The sequence below is a fragment of the Pipistrellus kuhlii genome, unplaced genomic scaffold (assembly GCF_014108245.1).
Source record: "Pipistrellus kuhlii isolate mPipKuh1 unplaced genomic scaffold, mPipKuh1.p scaffold_m20_p_1, whole genome shotgun sequence".
Classification (NCBI taxonomy): Eukaryota; Metazoa; Chordata; class Mammalia; order Chiroptera; family Vespertilionidae; genus Pipistrellus; species Pipistrellus kuhlii.
In genome coordinates, this window is record NW_023425404.1 from 146,834,837 (window position 1) to 146,852,080 (window position 17,244).

General features: G+C 32.9%; 1 protein-coding gene across 25 annotated transcripts in view; it reads right to left on the reverse strand.

Annotated features, from left to right (window-relative positions):
• The window catches only part of PTPN13 (protein tyrosine phosphatase non-receptor type 13), a 167,816-nt gene that overhangs the window by 100,834 nt on the left and 49,738 nt on the right, over positions 1 to 17,244 (reverse strand). For 23 of the 25 annotated variants that reach the window (XM_045570954.1, XM_045570971.1, XM_036450484.2 and 20 more), the window contains 4 exons: positions 16,040 to 16,218; positions 13,849 to 13,914; positions 12,844 to 13,029; positions 8,244 to 8,331 (listed from right to left, as the gene is read on the reverse strand). In XM_045570954.1, the coding sequence (XP_045426910.1) occupies positions 8,244 to 8,331; positions 12,844 to 13,029; positions 13,849 to 13,914; positions 16,040 to 16,218 (519 nt within the window). Of the gene's footprint in view, positions 1 to 8,243; positions 8,332 to 12,843; positions 13,030 to 13,848; positions 13,915 to 16,039; positions 16,219 to 17,244 lie in introns of those variants that run through there. The other 2 variants (XM_045570959.1, XM_045570985.1) reach the window with 2 other exon arrangements.

Below are 17,244 nucleotides of genomic sequence, written 5' to 3' on the forward strand. Positions count from 1 at the left end.
AATGGGTCCTGGGTTCGATTCAGATCAAGGACACATGACCAAGTTGAGGGCTTAATTCCCAGTGGGGGGCATGCAGGAGGCAGCCAATCAGTGATTCTCTCTTATTATTGATGTTTCTTTCTCTCTCTCCCTTTCCCTTCCTTCTGAAATAAATAAAAAGTATATTTTAAAAAAAGAAACATAGAAAAATACTTTGTAGTTATTAATCCAATAGGCCATAAACACTGAAGATTTCCCATGTGACTATCTTTGATCCCTCTTTGATTTATTTTTTTTTGCTATGTACACAGTATAAAATAATGACTAAAACCTCCTGAGTAATAAACTGCTTATTAACTCATTTGAGTAAGTCCATTGCCCCTTCAGGGTAACAGCTATAAGCTTTTAATTCCTTGACCACAAAATTTACCTTAAAAATCTTAGAAAAGTAAATTCATTTCAGAATGGCAAAAAGTATTTGCTTACTTGAGTGAGAATTAGGTTAAAAAACTTTATTTTTCTTGCAATTCATCATTTCCTGCACATGTCCAAGTAAGTGCAAACTAAGGCTAACAATATTTGTGGCATGTCATGTAAAGAATACTAAGAAAAACATACCATAGCACATCCAGACATATAATTATAATGTTAAAATTAGATTAGAAGCTAGAGTCTGTGACAGTCTGTAGTACAGTATTTTAGGGCTAAGTTACTTCTTAAACCACATATTAAAATTCATTAATTTTAAATTTCATTAAAAAATACAGAACTAATATATTCTTAAATTTAATAGAATTTATTAAATAAAAAATAAAAATTAAAAGAATTTAAGGCTTATACAACCATAGATAAACTCAACAATCTGTCTTCCTTTACTATTCTACCATCAAGTAGTCAAAATGGAGAAAATATAAGTGAATATTTTGGCAACATCATGAATTCACGGTCAATCACTTTGGACACTTAACATTATATATTAACAGTAAGTTCACTTTGCTTTCTACAATGACTGCTTCATTTTTCCTCATTCTTCAAATTTCCCACCACAATTCCTTGATTTTGTCTTATATTACACACACACACAAAAAAGTTATCGGAAATGAGCTTTCTCATTTTTCCATGACTAATACTACACATCTATGTGGGTCTGCAAATCTTTTCCCTCTAGTCTCAAAGGATGAAATTTCCTACCCATTGAAGGCCCATTCCTGATACCTGTTTAATTCCCCCCTTGTACTTTATCAAAGATTTCATTTCTTTGGTTAACTTCTCCCCTTTCTGCTTACATCTTCATTACTTTCCCTTCCTATTGCATCATTCCCATTGTATACAAGCATGCTCCATCATCTGGCTAATAAAAACCAAACTAAACAAACCTCTCCCTAAGTTACAATCCAGAGATGGGCAAAAGTTGGTTTACAACTCTTAAGTACATGAGTTTATACTTATATTACTTATTTGTAATACAACTGCCAACCTAATTTTGCCCATCCCTGTGTTTCCCTCTAGTTACTGGTCTCTCCAATTTCTCACTTCCCATTCATTATTCTACCTACTCTAGTCAACTTCCAACTCCTCCACACATTGGCAACGTTTATCATGTATCACTAATGACCTCCATATTTCCAAATCTAATGGGCACTTTTGCATCCAAATCTTACTAGCAACAACCGTTAGTGATGACAATCCCTCCATGAATTACTTCTCTCCTTACAAGCCTGGTGTCCTCCTACTTCTCAGATGGTTCATTCTCAATCTTTACTTTTCCCTCTTCCTCTGTTGGATATCCAAATGTTGGATTTGCTAAGGTACCAGTTTTAGAACCCTATCTTTTCATTCTTTCCTAATATAATTTCATCATTAACAAGGCTTCTAAATATGATCTACATACTAACAGCTCCCAGATCTATATTCTTGATACTGGCCTCTTCTGGGAACCCTAAGCTTATGTAATTGGAACTGCTACTGGTATATACCTAGAACTGAACATGCTTAAAACTAATCTTTTGCTTCCACATCCAGAGATGTCTATTCTACCCCAGTTTTTCCAGTTTCATTAAGTGGCACCATCATCAAACTGACTACTCATAACAATACAGGCCCATCCTGAAATCCTTCACCATCTTTATTCCCCATATCAGATTCATCAGTGTGCTGGCTATTTAAATCTCAAAGATCTTACTCCATGTGACCCCTCCGATTCCTGTCATTACCCTATTCCCAATTAACATTATCACTTGACGAGATAATTGCAACAGCTTCTGAACAAAGCCTCCCTGCTCTTCTACTTCTTCATCCAACCATCCTCCACTCAGCAGCCAGAATTATCTTTTTGAAATATAAACTCTATGATGCCACTACCCTGCTCAGGGATCTCAAAGGCATACGATTGCGTTCTAAATAAAATCTAGACTCTTTTTGGTCTGCCACTTGAATCCTTTTCCATTTCATCTCCACTTCCTTTGTTTAATCCGGGCGATGGGGTTTTCTCCGTTAAGCTCTCTTATATGTTAGGGGCCTGCCTTTGTAGCTTCTTTTTTCTCTGCCCTGGAACGGTCTGCTCCTGACCTTTCTCTTGGTTAGTTGTTTCTAATCCTATAGTTTTCTTTTAAACATGATTTCTTCACTGCAGCCTACCCTGACCAATACTGAAGTAGAGCACTTTCCAAGTGTAACGTAAGTCTATCCCATGTATAACAGGTACATTTATCATTCTCTTTTAGGTGATTAGTATTTACTAACAATATGTCAGCAGACCATGGTATCCTAAAAGAGGCATCTCTTCTCACTAGCCATGAGGCCCAAGACTAACTGCTAATAATGTGGCTCTTGGATAACTACTGTTTTATAAATGCTAGGTTTTTATTGTCATGTTAATGATAGTCACTATCTTTAACTACACAACTATATGAGTACTTGCCTGATCAACACTTCATCATGGTTGCTCCATGTTGCTGAAGCACTAGGGGGGGGAAAGTTCACTAATCTGAAAACTCAAAATGAGAGTTCAAATATAAAATCTGGCAATATAAAAATGAAAAACAGAATTCCAGGCTCATTTATTAGATGTTTACGTCAAATAGATCAGTGAAACCATGTACTGTTAACACTAGTGTTTTTTACTTAGTAACAAACATATACCTAGAACTGAACATGCTTAAAACTAATCTTTTGCTTAGTAACAGTATTTGAGACTAGATAAAATGCAAGGTCTTCAACTACTTTCCAAATCTTTCTAAGCATGGTCCACACTATTATAATTACTTTAGCTACAAGCAATAAATATTGAAATCATTAATTAGGTACACCTAATGATTATGCTCAATACCCATTTTGATCACAGGAAATGTTATTTCTTGAAGCAATGCCTTTGGATCTACTCTTAAAAGATTTCAGGTAAAAACTTCCCTGATATTTCCCATCTTGGTAGAGTTAGTACCTCCTTCCAATACACTCACAGAGCATGCTGGGCCTCTATTAGGCCATTCTTTCGCTGTATTAAAATTATCCTTTATATATATATATATATCTGTCAGCACTCCCACTCATTTCTCCACTCCCACTCCCAACTGGAACATTACCATAATATAAGGGACTATGTCTTATTTGTTTTTGTATTGTTTTTGTATTTCTAGTTCCTGATAACAGAGATTTCAAAAGAACACTTGTAGAATGGATAGATTACATAACCTTTTGAAATCTTTTAAATCAAAAGCTTAATCCACCAGAAAGATTACTGTATGAAAACCTGGGTTTTAATTCTAACTTTACTATTCAACCCATGAGCTTGGTCAAGCCACTTAATATCCATGCTTTGTACTTCCATGTACAAAAATGTGGACGTAATTTGTTATGCCTTCTTCTTAGAGATGACAGAATAAATGAACTAATTCATATGAACTATTATGAGCTCTTCTGAAGAAGGGCAACATAAAATTCTAATTTTGCCTTTCTTTTGTTTCTATTTTATTTTCCTTAGCATATAATTGTCTACTGCGGGAGGATTTAAAAGTTCTTTTGAGAGAAAATAATGGAACTAGAAATCAAAAGATCTATAAAAATTTTAGGTTTATTCTACAATTTTTAAAAAAGCACATTATTCTAGTGATGACTAGAGGTAGATTTTCTATTTCTTAAGGAGGCACTGAGTTCACAGAGAGGTTACAGACAAAATTAGATTATATACAATGATAAACATCTATATTTAAAATGAAACCATAAGCATTTTCCTTTTGGAGAGTACACAGCTTGCTAAAGACTAAAGGGAACACTTGGAATAGCTATGAATAAACAATTTTAAGAACATAAAAAGTTTTCATAAAACAAATTTTATTTTAATTAGGTTGAAAAAAATATTGCTGGAAAAATACATTGCATTTTAACTATTTTTGTTTAAAATGATAATATTATCTCTAAATGGATATCATATCATTTACCTTTCCCCTCATAAAAGACTAAAAAAGTTCACAGCATCTCTTAGGAGCTAACTTCAAAATGACATTTCAGTATTAAAAGAGGCTCTCGATTCCCCATCTGTCCTCACAAATGTGTTCAAGTACATAGAAAAAGAAACGTGATATTATCAATACGCCCAAGTTCTGAAGCTATATCATGCTGATCTGATCATGGTGTAGGTTTCCACCGTAAGCTTGGCAGGAAATGTTTGCTTTCTTTCTGCTTAGTGAAGCCATTTTATCGGCATGAGCAGTATTAAATAACAAAGTGGGGGCAGACAGCCCACTAGTTTGGGCCTTACCTTCTTTGACAGATCTCAGAGGTTAGATATAAGGAGGGGCTTTTTAAGGTCATTTACTTATAGATGAAAAATTGTATTGTTAAGACTTAGTTGAACAATCAAATTACATAGTTATAAGGCATTATCCCTAAAATGGTTTGCAACTGACCGTTGAGAGTTGAGAACTGGCACGGCCCAAAAGTAACACCAGGATTTCTAATGGAGTAATTCTAGAATTACTCCATTAAAAATGATTTTATTGCTTTTCTATGACTTGTTCAAGAACAACAGTACACTTGCTTAGGGAACATTCTTCTATTTCAGATTTATGAGGGTCCCGAACTCTGCAAAACATTTGGTCCAGATAATCAATAGTCTATATTTAGTTTTTACAATGACAGTTTCTCATGGGTTTTAAATAAGATAGCTGGTCTCAATATCCTAGAGAAATATTTCTTCTTCACAAGGTAATTTTTTCATGATATTATATGCCACTGACTCTTAGCTGCTAATTGCTTCTGTCGGGTAATGGCTATAACTGGTATATTATTTTTACTATTTTTGAGATGTGGTTTTATAAACTAGTTAAAGATAAATTTAGAAAGCAGTACTATTGTGGGAAGCTATGGCTAAAACAAACTGGGGAATCTTCTTACATTACACTTGATCCAAAAGATTATTGTTTCTTTAAGTATCAGGACCTCTAATTCTATTCAAAATTATTCTGAGTGACAACTAAATTTCTTACATATTCTCTTGAGTTTACATATAGGGAGGACTTTATTATCCAAAAAAGAGATAGGACTATTTTAAAGAATAAAATAAATGGAGAGACTATTTAAAGATTTCTCTGTTGATATTTTTAAAGTCCTTACTATTAATCCTAGATTATCTGTGTTTGGACAGTCTGTTAGTCATAGAATTTTAAAAAGTTGTTAGACAATTATATTATCTTTTTCAATATTATAAAAACAAAGTTGCAAATAAAAGAGAGTAATACTTTTGTTTGAAATGACACATAGTTTAAAAATGAGTCAATATGGTGAACTACCGGCATGTTTTTCTTTTTACTTTGTACAACCTAAGGTTTCAAATGGATTATCTAAAAAGATAAATCATAAAGCCATATATATTTCTTTATGAAGCCATTAAAATTATATTATAAATATATTATTATATCTAATATTTTAAATCTATTTTTCACACCCATTCAACCAACAAATATTCATTGAACACCTACAAAAATGAATGTACTTAATCTACATGTCTAATAAGTTTTACTTTTATATGACTTTTATTTAAAAACATAAAAAACAACATATGTATATATGTAATGACAAGTAAATAACTTATTGTTTAAGGTATGTTATAAAGTAGGAGTAAATTCAGTTCAACCTTAATTCCTATGTCTAAAATATTACATAATAATTAATGTCTATAATAATAAGATTGAATCATTGATGGTAATATATTAACACCTTAGAGTTTTTAAAATTTAATTAACTAAATATGGCAGGGTGATTTTTTTTTCTTTTCTACAGATAGAAATGGATAGGAATAAAATGGGGTTCTACTATATTTAACATTTTATTGTTAGAAAAAAACTGTATTTAAAAATTAATAATATAACATATTTTCTAAGTAAACAAGTGACAAGCAAAAAACAAACAAACAAACAAAACACCCCACACATTAATTTTATAATATGAACACTTAATTGATAATATGTAATAGAAAGGAATTCTAGAAAGAGATAAAAGTACAGAAAATAAATAAGGAGGCAAAGAACAAAAGAGAGAGGGAAGGAGAAGAAAAAGGGAGTGAAAAGAAGGAAGAGAAAAGGGGGGAGAGATAAACTAGAAAGATAATAAATAAGAGAAGGAGAAATAATTTCTTTGAAATCTAATGTTTCAGTAATGAAAGTATGCTGTCTCCCTGAAAGACTCTTTCAGATTGCCAATGGTAATTTCTGCTACTATTCAGTTCTGACAGGACACTGACTGAAAATCTGATGCATTAACAAAGTGCTGCCATTTTTAGCACCAAGTTTCGTACTATATCATATTTCAAATCCTAGTATAGTTTTAAAATAAAGGGAACCAGTTTCTTACCTACAAGAAGGTGTGTTTGTATATATAGGAACAGAAGTACATAAAAGAAACACAAGAAGGAGTTAAAAATTCTTTTTGAATTAGCATCAAAGTATTGTAAAAACTTAGTGAAACAAAATCTGCTTTCTGGTTTGGTTTTTTTTACCTTCACATAAACTAATAATATATGTACTACAAAAGAAATCTTATGTAGCCAGAAATAAATTGATTATATCGATGATATGAGAGCTAAGATAACTTTTCAGGAAAAGTCATTATTCACAATAAGTAAAATAAAAGTACCAAAGCAGACACTTAACTAACTGCATCATTACAGAATTACTCCATTAGAAATTATTTTATTGCTTTTCTTTGGCTTTTTCAAGAATAACATTACACTTGCTTAGGGACAATTCTTCCCTCTGGGATACATGAAAGTTCTCAATTCTGCAAAACATTTGGTCCAGATAATCAATTATCTATATTTAGTTTTCACAATGAGTTTCTCATTGGGTTTTACATAAGATAGCTGAGCTCTGATTATATGATTAATTGTAAATTTAGGCATCTTAGCTTTCTAATCTGACTACATTGTCAATTAGAATGTTTTATTAGAATATAGTTAAGCCATATTTACATTTATTTCTTCCCAGCCTCCATAAGACAAAATTTCACCCACAAAATATTTTTGTTACTATTTAGATTTTCATAATTATCAATATTACTCGATAAGAAGTAAAGAGAAAAAAGGTAGTAAAAGCCCCCACAAAAGTTCATTTAATAAATAAGCCAAGCCTGAAACTTAACTTTCATTTCACATGTTTGAAATTTCTATTAATTTCCTTAAACCCATAATTATATAGAACCCATAATTATTTAATGCTATTGGCAAATGACTAAACTATTCTTCATCAGGGCTTTTTTTTTTTAAACATCATATAATCTAACACATTGTATAACTGCAAGTCACAGAATTGGTTAAACATAAAATCAATTTAGTGGTTTGTGACTAGCATTAAAAAAAGAAATAGAATATAAAATAAAATATAGTAAGAATAATGTTTCTTTGTGAAACTCTTATTTTAGTAGAGTTTATATTAATAATGTGTATTGTTTTGTCTTGCTTTAAAATGCATTTTTTAATGTACTATGATAAAGTAAATAATTTATATTATTGCTATAATAATGATATGCAAAAGGAAATGATTTGCTGTGGTAGTCTTGATTATATTAACAACATTTTATGCATAACTTTAATGAATTAATACATTAAAATAAAGTAGCTTTCATAACTGTTCCCTGCCTCTACTGTGCATACCTATATTCTAATGATGGTCACCTCACAATTACCAGATTTTTCAAGCCACATAAGTATGATTTTGTAAAGGAAACCATAAAATAAGGTTTAAACCAAGAAATTTCTACTATTATACTCTTACCTGTGGGTAATCCTTTTCCTCTCAATCGGTCACGAATAGCCTGGCTTCGATCAGGTTTTTGGTCACTGTTACAGCAAAGCTGATCCGTCTGTACATAGGTAATCAAAAATCAAGTCTGACAAAAGAATCTCCCTTTTTGTCATGGTAATATGCTACAGAATGAGATTAGTTAGACAATTTTTGGAGGGTGTCACATTAAATAAAGACATTTCACATTTGCTATTGTTAATTTGTATTCCTTGGATAAGAATTTATGTAGCTATGTTCTGGGCAATTCATCGTCAGAAAATAAAATGTAATAAACAGTTATTAAAGAGCAGTCTGCTAACTGGGGAACAAAGTTAGCCAAATTAAAGTAGTTAAATTTTAGTTCCATTTGAAAATAGTAAAGTTGAAGTGCTATTTTCCCCAAAAACTGATAACTACGTTCATCAATCAAATTATATTATAATTTAAAAAATATTTTAATTCTGGTATAATATAGCTTTTACCTTATTGTTGCAATGCATGGAGAGTACTGATAACAATTTTTTTTCGAAAATAGTTTTCTAGATTTTTCCTGCCAGGAATTACTTTTGAGAAATGCTTTAAACTAAAAGGACATATTGAGTAATGGCAATTAAATCTAAACCAATTCTCTTTTTAAAAAATATATTTTTATTGATTTTGGAGAGAAAAGGAGGGAAAGATAGAAACATCAATGATGAGAGAGAATCATTGATCAGCTGCCTCATGCACAGCCCCGACTGGGGCTCAAGCCTGCAATCTGGGCATGTGCTCTTGACTGGAATTGAACCCAGGACCCTTCAGTCTGCAGGCCAACGATCTATCCACTGAGCCAAACCAGCTAGTGCTAAATCAATGCTTTTCTGAGTCCCCTTTATAACAAAATGTTTTAGTAGTCTTAAACTTTAGTACTTTGATCAAGGGTACTTGGTTTAAAATAAGGCATGTCAAATTGGACCTAATCCCATATTATAAGGCATGAAAAGTTAGACTGAACACTGGGCTTATTTAGATGATTATTAGAGTAGAAATTTCTAAAAATAAATGGGAGAGAATTGTAAAAAGAAATTACTTAAATCTGGCACTAAGAACATACATACACATCTGGTTTTACACACACACACACACACACACACACACACACACACGGCAAGCACACGCACACCCTAACATTTCTCCTTTAGTGAAACTTAAATATGGACTAAAAAAACTGCTTAAGGTGGTATATTCAAGGCATTGTTTCTTACCTATAAGAAGACTTAAATGAATATATTTCTGAAATGATGTTATCATGTAAACTATGTAAATGATGTTAGTCCAGATTGCACTCTATTGTCAGTAACTGAGGAGATAAGGACATCCTGCATCTTTGGGAATCCCTGCTGTCATTCATTGAGCAATTACTGTCAGGCAGGCCTACCTTAGAGCTGTACATGCTTTATGTCATGTAGTCCTCAAAGAGCCTCATGTGGTGGGTTTTTTTGAGAACTATTCTTCTCTTATTACAGTTAAAGGGGGAAATAGCAAGAAAATTTCTAAGAACTTTGAAGCAGCTCATCAACACTGAAATAGTTCTCTACACAACTGTTCAGTAGTATGGGTAGATGGTATGTACTATTTTTCAGATAACTAAAATTGAGGTTAAAAAAGATTAGCAACACCAGTGGAAGAATCAGGACAAGTAAGCTAGCCTACTGACTTTTACTCTATGCTAATCAATTTTAAGTAGGAATTACGGTCACTTATAACTAATTTCACCCTGAGTGAAAGACAAGTCATTTCATCAGCTATTGGTGGCAACAACAGCCGCAGAGAAGCGTAATGGCTAACAGCATGGACTTGGGGTCAGAGAGATCCAGGTTGCAATTGTGTCTCTGTCATTTACCATGTATGCAGCATGGGTATGAAATTTATTCTTTCAGAGCCTTAGTTTCATTATCTCTACAATGAAAATAAAATTAAAATTAAAACCTGGGTTGTTATGATGACTAGATGTGAAAAAGCACAAAGCCATTTAGCACAGCGCCTGGCTGAAGTAAACACTTAAAAAATGGTAGCTGTCAGAGTTACTTCTGTCCAGGAGAAGAGCAAGAGCATTTGAAAGATGAGGGGAGCATTGTTACTTCTATGTAGTAGGAATTTGCCTCTGGAAAGGCAGGCTCTCTACACACTGATCCTTCTATTCTTCTCTCCCACTAACCAACCCCATAACACACCCCATACCAGACTTATTACTGTTCCTCAAACACACCCTGCTCTTACCTATTTCACAACTTTTATCCTAGTTTACTTCCTTCTGCCCAGATTACTCTTTCTATCTAGAATATAGGATCTAGTTCAAAGTGCTATTTTTCAATGTGTTCCTAACTTGTATCCTTTCCCCTCAAGCTCTCATAGCTTTAAAAATTTTTACTTTTAATACCTTTCTTCACATTTTATAATTGAACAAATGATTGTAGAACTTTAATTTAGAGCTCTTAGAAGGTAAAGCATATTCTATTCAAATTTGTATATCCTATGGTATCTAGCACAGGTTTCATAAGTAGATAAGTAATATATAGCTATTGTAATAAAATGAACTTAATGAACTAAATGAACTAATTTAATATGAGCAATTATTAGATGGATAATAGAATTCTGTGAAGGAATAGTTCTTCATGGAAACAGATGGAAAAATATTTCCAGCAATTTTATTATATAGTAGTAAAATCAGTAAACAGGACAAAGTCTTAGAGGAGGTGTGGTATAACAGAGAGATCCCTTGGACTGACAAATAAGAAATGTAAGTTCCATAAACTATGTTTCATTTTTTTAAATTTATAAAGTAAAGGAATTAATGTTGAGCAACATTTCTCAGAGAGAGTTACAAAAAGATTTGGGGGGAAAAAATAAAGATTCAAATAAGTTTGGGGTATGTTTCACTTACAAGCCTATCTCTCTGGAAGGTTAATAAGATAGCCTGGTGTAATACAGACTGAAAAGTTATGCAGTGAAAACACAATTTCCCTTAAACAGTTTTTCCTCAAGCTTATTTAATCAGAGGAATTTAAAAAATGTATGAAAATATGTAGGGGACTTTAGTTTAGATAAAGGTCTTCCATAAATTTTTTAAAAATAGCTTTATCTTTGTTTTAAAAAAAATCACATGCAGGAATATAAGCAAACAAATCAAATAAAAATGGAGCAATTGTAGTTAAGGAGGGGAAATAAGTGGCCAAGAACCCCATTCACTCAGCCTCTATTACCTGCATTCCTCTTCACTACAGAATTGAAAAGGCTCCATGAGCTACAGTTTACAGACCATTTACCTAGTTATCAACTGGCAAAGTGTGTGGAATTTGGATATATTCCTGCCAGCCATATGACATCCTAGTTAAGATGGCAGAACTTAGCCTCTAGGGATAAGGAAGCCAGCAAGAACATGTGTGACAGTGGTAAATACAGAACTCACACAAAGGACAGAGACACTACTCAGGGACCATGACCCTAAAAGGTAAGACAGATCTCACTTAGACATAGATCAGATATAAAAACCCAAGGTGTACCCAAACTAGGGCAAATAGAACAGAATATAGCTTAAGAAGTGTGCTATTAGATATAGTTTGTCATTCCTTGGATTCTTCATATCCCAGAGGGAAAGTGGAAAAGTCCAGGTTTGGAGCAATACGGCAGGAATACACACATGTACCCTCTTCACCACACCCTCCACGTGCACCAGGTGCCAGTGTCCAGGGAAGGAGGGGAGGATTTTGGGAACAGCTAAGGGTCCCAGACAAATAAATGGCCAAGAAAGAAGAATAAAATGACAGAAAGTACATTTAAATAATTATAAAACTCATTTTGCATATCAATGTGTTTTTCATAATAGACAGACCAACAAGACAAAGGCAAACATTTTCAGCTCTAATATGCTGTGATTTTATAACACTTGCTAAATTAAAGATCTAAAGAATAGGTTTCATAAAATCTAGGAGACCAGGTCATTGTGCTATGCTTGTACATTTTAATTATTGTTTCAAATAAACAACATTAGAAAAAAAAAAATCAGCCGAAACTGGTTTGGCTCAACGGATAGAGCGTCGGCTTGGGGACTGAAGGGATGGGGTTCGATTCCAATCAAGGACATGTACCTTGTTGCAGGCACATCCCCAGTAGGGGGTGTGCAAGAGGCAGCTGATCGATGACTCTCTCTCATGGATGTTTCTAACTCTCTATCTCTCTCCCTTCCTCTCTACAAAATCAATAAAATATATTTTTTTTAAAAAATCAATTTCCTGTTCCTAGTTGTCAATGAGAAATTGCTACCTATAAAATACCTTTAAGGAAAATTTTGTTATATGCTAAATTTAAAAATATGACTATTATATGGCCTGCCCAGTGTGGCTCAATGAATAAACATTATCCTATGAACCGAAAGGTCACCGGCTGGATACCTGGTTGCAGGCTTGATCCCCAGTAAGGGGCATGCAGGAGACTACCAATTCATACCTCTTTCATCATCGATGTTTCTCTCTTTCTCCCTCTCCTTTCCACTCTCTAAAATTTTTGTAAATTAAATCTATGACTATATGTAACAAATAGAACTGCAGCTTACCCCAGAAAGATTTCCCAGAACCAGTTTTACCAACTGTTTCACGTAGGAAAATGAAGGTGCACAATTGCTATTCCTAATGTGGGCACTGCAGGCATCCAGCACAGTCCGAACAGAAACCCGTGCGTAGATAACATCCTCACACATTCCAAGCAGTATGCTGTTGAGATGATCTCCAAGCTTGATAGGCTGAATATAAAGAACAGAGAAACCACATTGATAGGTGTGACTAAATCTTACAAATGTAGCCATTCTGGAAGTCAGAGAAACTACAACAAACACACTTCAAATACTTGGAGGAAATTAATTTCTTATCCAGTAGTATAAGAAATATTCTTCTTTACTGCATTTTACCTTTTTTTTTTTTTAATATATTTTATTGATTTTGTACAGAGAGGAAGGGAGAGATAGAGAGTTAGAAACATCGATGAGAGAGAGTCATCGATCAGCTGCCTCTTGCACACCCCCTACTGGGGATATGCCCGCAACCAAGGTACATGCCCTTGACCGGAATCGAACCCGGGACCCTTCAGTCCCCAAGCTGACGCTCTATCCATTGAGCCAAACCGGTCTGGCGCATTTTACCTTTTGATATCCCAAAAAATTATTAGCAGAGCATTAATTTATATCTCCCAACATAGAGAGTATTATAGAAAAACTCTGTGGCTTTTCTGTATATAAAGAAATGGAATTCTTTATTTAAATATTTTAGTCAGCATTTACAGTATAGATATCATTTTGGGGAAATAAACAATTTTTTAATATTAAATATCCATTGTTTCATTTAGCATAATAACCTCTAGATCCATCCAAGCTATTGCAAATGGTAAGATTTCGTTTTTTTATGGCCGAGTAATATTCCATTATATATATGACCACAGCTTTTTTATTTACTGATAGGCACTTGGGTTGCTTCATATCTTGGCCATTGTAAATAACAATGCAATGAACACATCGAAGAGCTTTTGTAAAAGTGTAAAGTTGTACAAATGTGAAGACTTGACTTACTTGGCTTTGAGGTACTTCATGATCAGCCCCCCAGTATAATGTCATTCCAAGAGAATAAATATGGATCTAGGAATATAATTGTTTTTAAAAGTCATTTAATGGTATAACAAAATTTTTAAAAATTTAAGTACTATATATTGATAATCTTTTGTTTCAAAGAAAGTATAATACATAATTTAATAAAATTTTTGTATTGTTTAATAAAAATGAGAACTTTTAAAATAGAAAATACAACTAGAAATTATTGAAACTCCCCCCCGCAATTCCCTAGCCCATCCTCTAAGCAGCCATTTTTATTAGTTCTTATCTATTTTAAAGTTTATTTATGCAAACTCAAGCAAAACTTAAAATACATTCTTATTTTCACCTTATTTTACTAAAGGTCAGAAACTTTTAAAATTACTTGCATTTTTAATTTAATAAGAGAGATATTTCCATATCAATGCTTAGAGATCTCCTCATCCTTTTAAAAAATATATATTTTATTGATTTTTTACAGAGAGGAAGGGAGAGGGATAGAAAGTTAGAAACATCGATGAGAGAGAACCATCGAGTAGCTATCTCCTGCACACCTCCTACTGGGGATTTGCCCACAACCGAGGTACATGCCCTTGACCAGGCCCACGCTCTATCCACTGAGCCAAACCGGTTTCAGCCTCATCCTTTTTAATACTGCACAGAACTCCATTTTGTGGCTTAGCACTGTCTATTTAGCCAATATATTATTAATGGGCAATTAGGATTTCCCCAAACTTTTGCTATTATAAACAGTGTTTCAGCAAACAGTCTTGTGATTATGTCATTTTGGACATTCAGGTATTTCTCTTGAATTGATTCTCTGAAATTATAGATAAAGGCTAAATCTTCTGTAGTTTTGATACATGTTGCCAGATTTTCCTTCTACCAGCAACATATAAGAGGTTTTTCCACAAGCCTTGTCCATTGAATGTCATGGATATTTGATTTTTGACAATTTGAAAGTGAGGAAAAAAATCCCATTGCAAGCATTTTTTTATTATTATTATGAATTATGGGATAATAGTTGAAGAACCAAGCAGAGGGAGAAAAAAAAAAGATTACACACTTTTGATTTAAAAATTTTACTATTAGCAATTTATTATGTTAATTTTCATACTTCTGTGGAATGTTGTAAGGGAAATGTTATTCATAGCAATACTGAATTTTCCAAGGTTCCATATCTAAATTATTACATAACATATACTATTTTTGTTCCCATTATTTTTTCATAGTTTTAACAATGAAATCATGTCTTCTTCTGGTCACAATGGCATCACCATCCTCAGACTGAATATTTCTATCATAAACTTTTCTTCATTATTCCATCAAATAAATTGACAAACTCAGTCTGCTTTGCTTCCACTGTACTTCTCCTGTATTTAGTTTTCCCTATATTAATTTTCCCTATATTAATATTAGATTCCTACATAATCTTTCATACTACCTAGTTATCCACTTTTCTCAAAATTACCCTCTGAAGTAAAAAATCCCATCATATTACTCTCCTAAAATTAGGATAGCTCACCAGTGACTCAGAATAAAGTCTCAAGTTTTGGCATTTGGAGTCTTCCTTATTCAGAGCTACAGCTTTCTTTTCTTTCTCTAAGCACAACCTGCCAGTAATGCTCTAGCTCAGTTGGTCTAATCAAACATTTCCCCATCACAGTGAATCATTTCACATACTAATAACTCTGAGTGAAATGCCTATTTCTACCTATTTTCACTTTTCTAAGTTCTACTCATTCCACAAAGCCCAAAAAAATACTACTTTCGCTGCGATATCAATCTACACTAAAAAGAACTTGTTCCTCCTCTTGATTTCCAAAATACTTTATACCTCTAAGTAGCATTTACTTCATTCTGTCATCTGTTACACATTGTTCTATAGATATTATCAGGATCAATTTTGTAGTTATTTTTAATCTTCCTTACAAGCACAATGTTTTATACACAGCATGTATTAAATACATCTTTATAAACATCAGTTAATAATGGCTCACATTTTTTCATATTTTTCTTAGTTCTATAAAATTTTATAAGACAACTTTGAATTATTAATATAAATATGAATTTCTTAAAACACACAATCATTTTTAAAATTTTCTTCAGAGGGTTGAGGTAGGGTAGCCCAAACAAAATCAAGCCAAAAAAAAAATTTTTTTTTAGCAGTTACCTTTTCGACATCTGAGAGAGAAGTTAGTGATTGATTTTGAAGAACTTCGGGTGCAGTGAATGCTCGAAGATCCTTATTGGAAATATTTTCATCTGTAAATGACACATTTCCAGATGGCAGCAACAGCAGAGACCACGGAGAAATGATAAAGCCAAGGGCAGCAGGATCAGCTATGCTTACTGGTTTGTAACCACAAAGAATAAAAAAAAAAGAAAAGATACTTTCTCAAAATTATAATCAGAGACACTGCAGAGCACTTAAATTAGTATCCCAGCCTATTCATATTACATAGTAATTGTAAAGTTACATGCACCAAGTCAAAGGAGAGTTTCACATATCAACTACTGTCCACATTATTAACAACAGTGCCTTCGTGGAGCTTAATTTTTCAAAATCTAGATGGTAGATCTTAGAAACTATAAACAGAGAACTTTCATTGTCAGTGTAAGACTTAAACTAGTTTAAGTACTTTATCACAGTGAGATAGATACATAGGATAGAAAATTATAAGGATCAGTAGTTTTTAAACATTTTGGGGAGGATCATGGATTCCTTTGAGAATATGGTCAACACTATAATCTCTCTTTTAAGGAAATTACCTATAAAAACAAAGCTCTGTAGAAAAAGGAATTCATAGATCTTCTTGTAGTCCACTTATTGACGCCAGGTTAAGATTCCCTAATTTAGATTATATGGTCTGAAGCTGATAGGAAATAATCAATTTGATAGTTCATCAGATTTGGAATTAGTAAAGCTTTCAAGTACAATGAAAGTTTCTTTTTGTGTGTCAAGAGATATGCATGTCTGAACTTGGATTTTGTTGTGTTAGCATTTGTTCACTATTTCTCTGAAATTTCAAGTAGCTTATATATTATCAAATATGATAATAGGTCTCTAATTTTATTTTAATGTTTACCTGTATGGGTGCCTAAGAGCTCATATTTAGAAGTATTTTTAAAAATGCCTTAAGATTTCAGCAGTTCTCCTTTCAAAAGTAAACCTATACATTAGACTAAATAAAAAAAGCTTTTTAAAGGGAAATTTATTTTGTCCTATTTCAAAAATAAGTTAACATAGGTTTTAAAGTAACTGCTAGGTGAACTGGATTAGACTCAAGAAACTGCTGTAAGAAAAGTCACAGAAGGCCTGTGACCGCCCATGCCATCATTAGTCAATCTGATTGGGTTATATTGGTATCTAAGTCA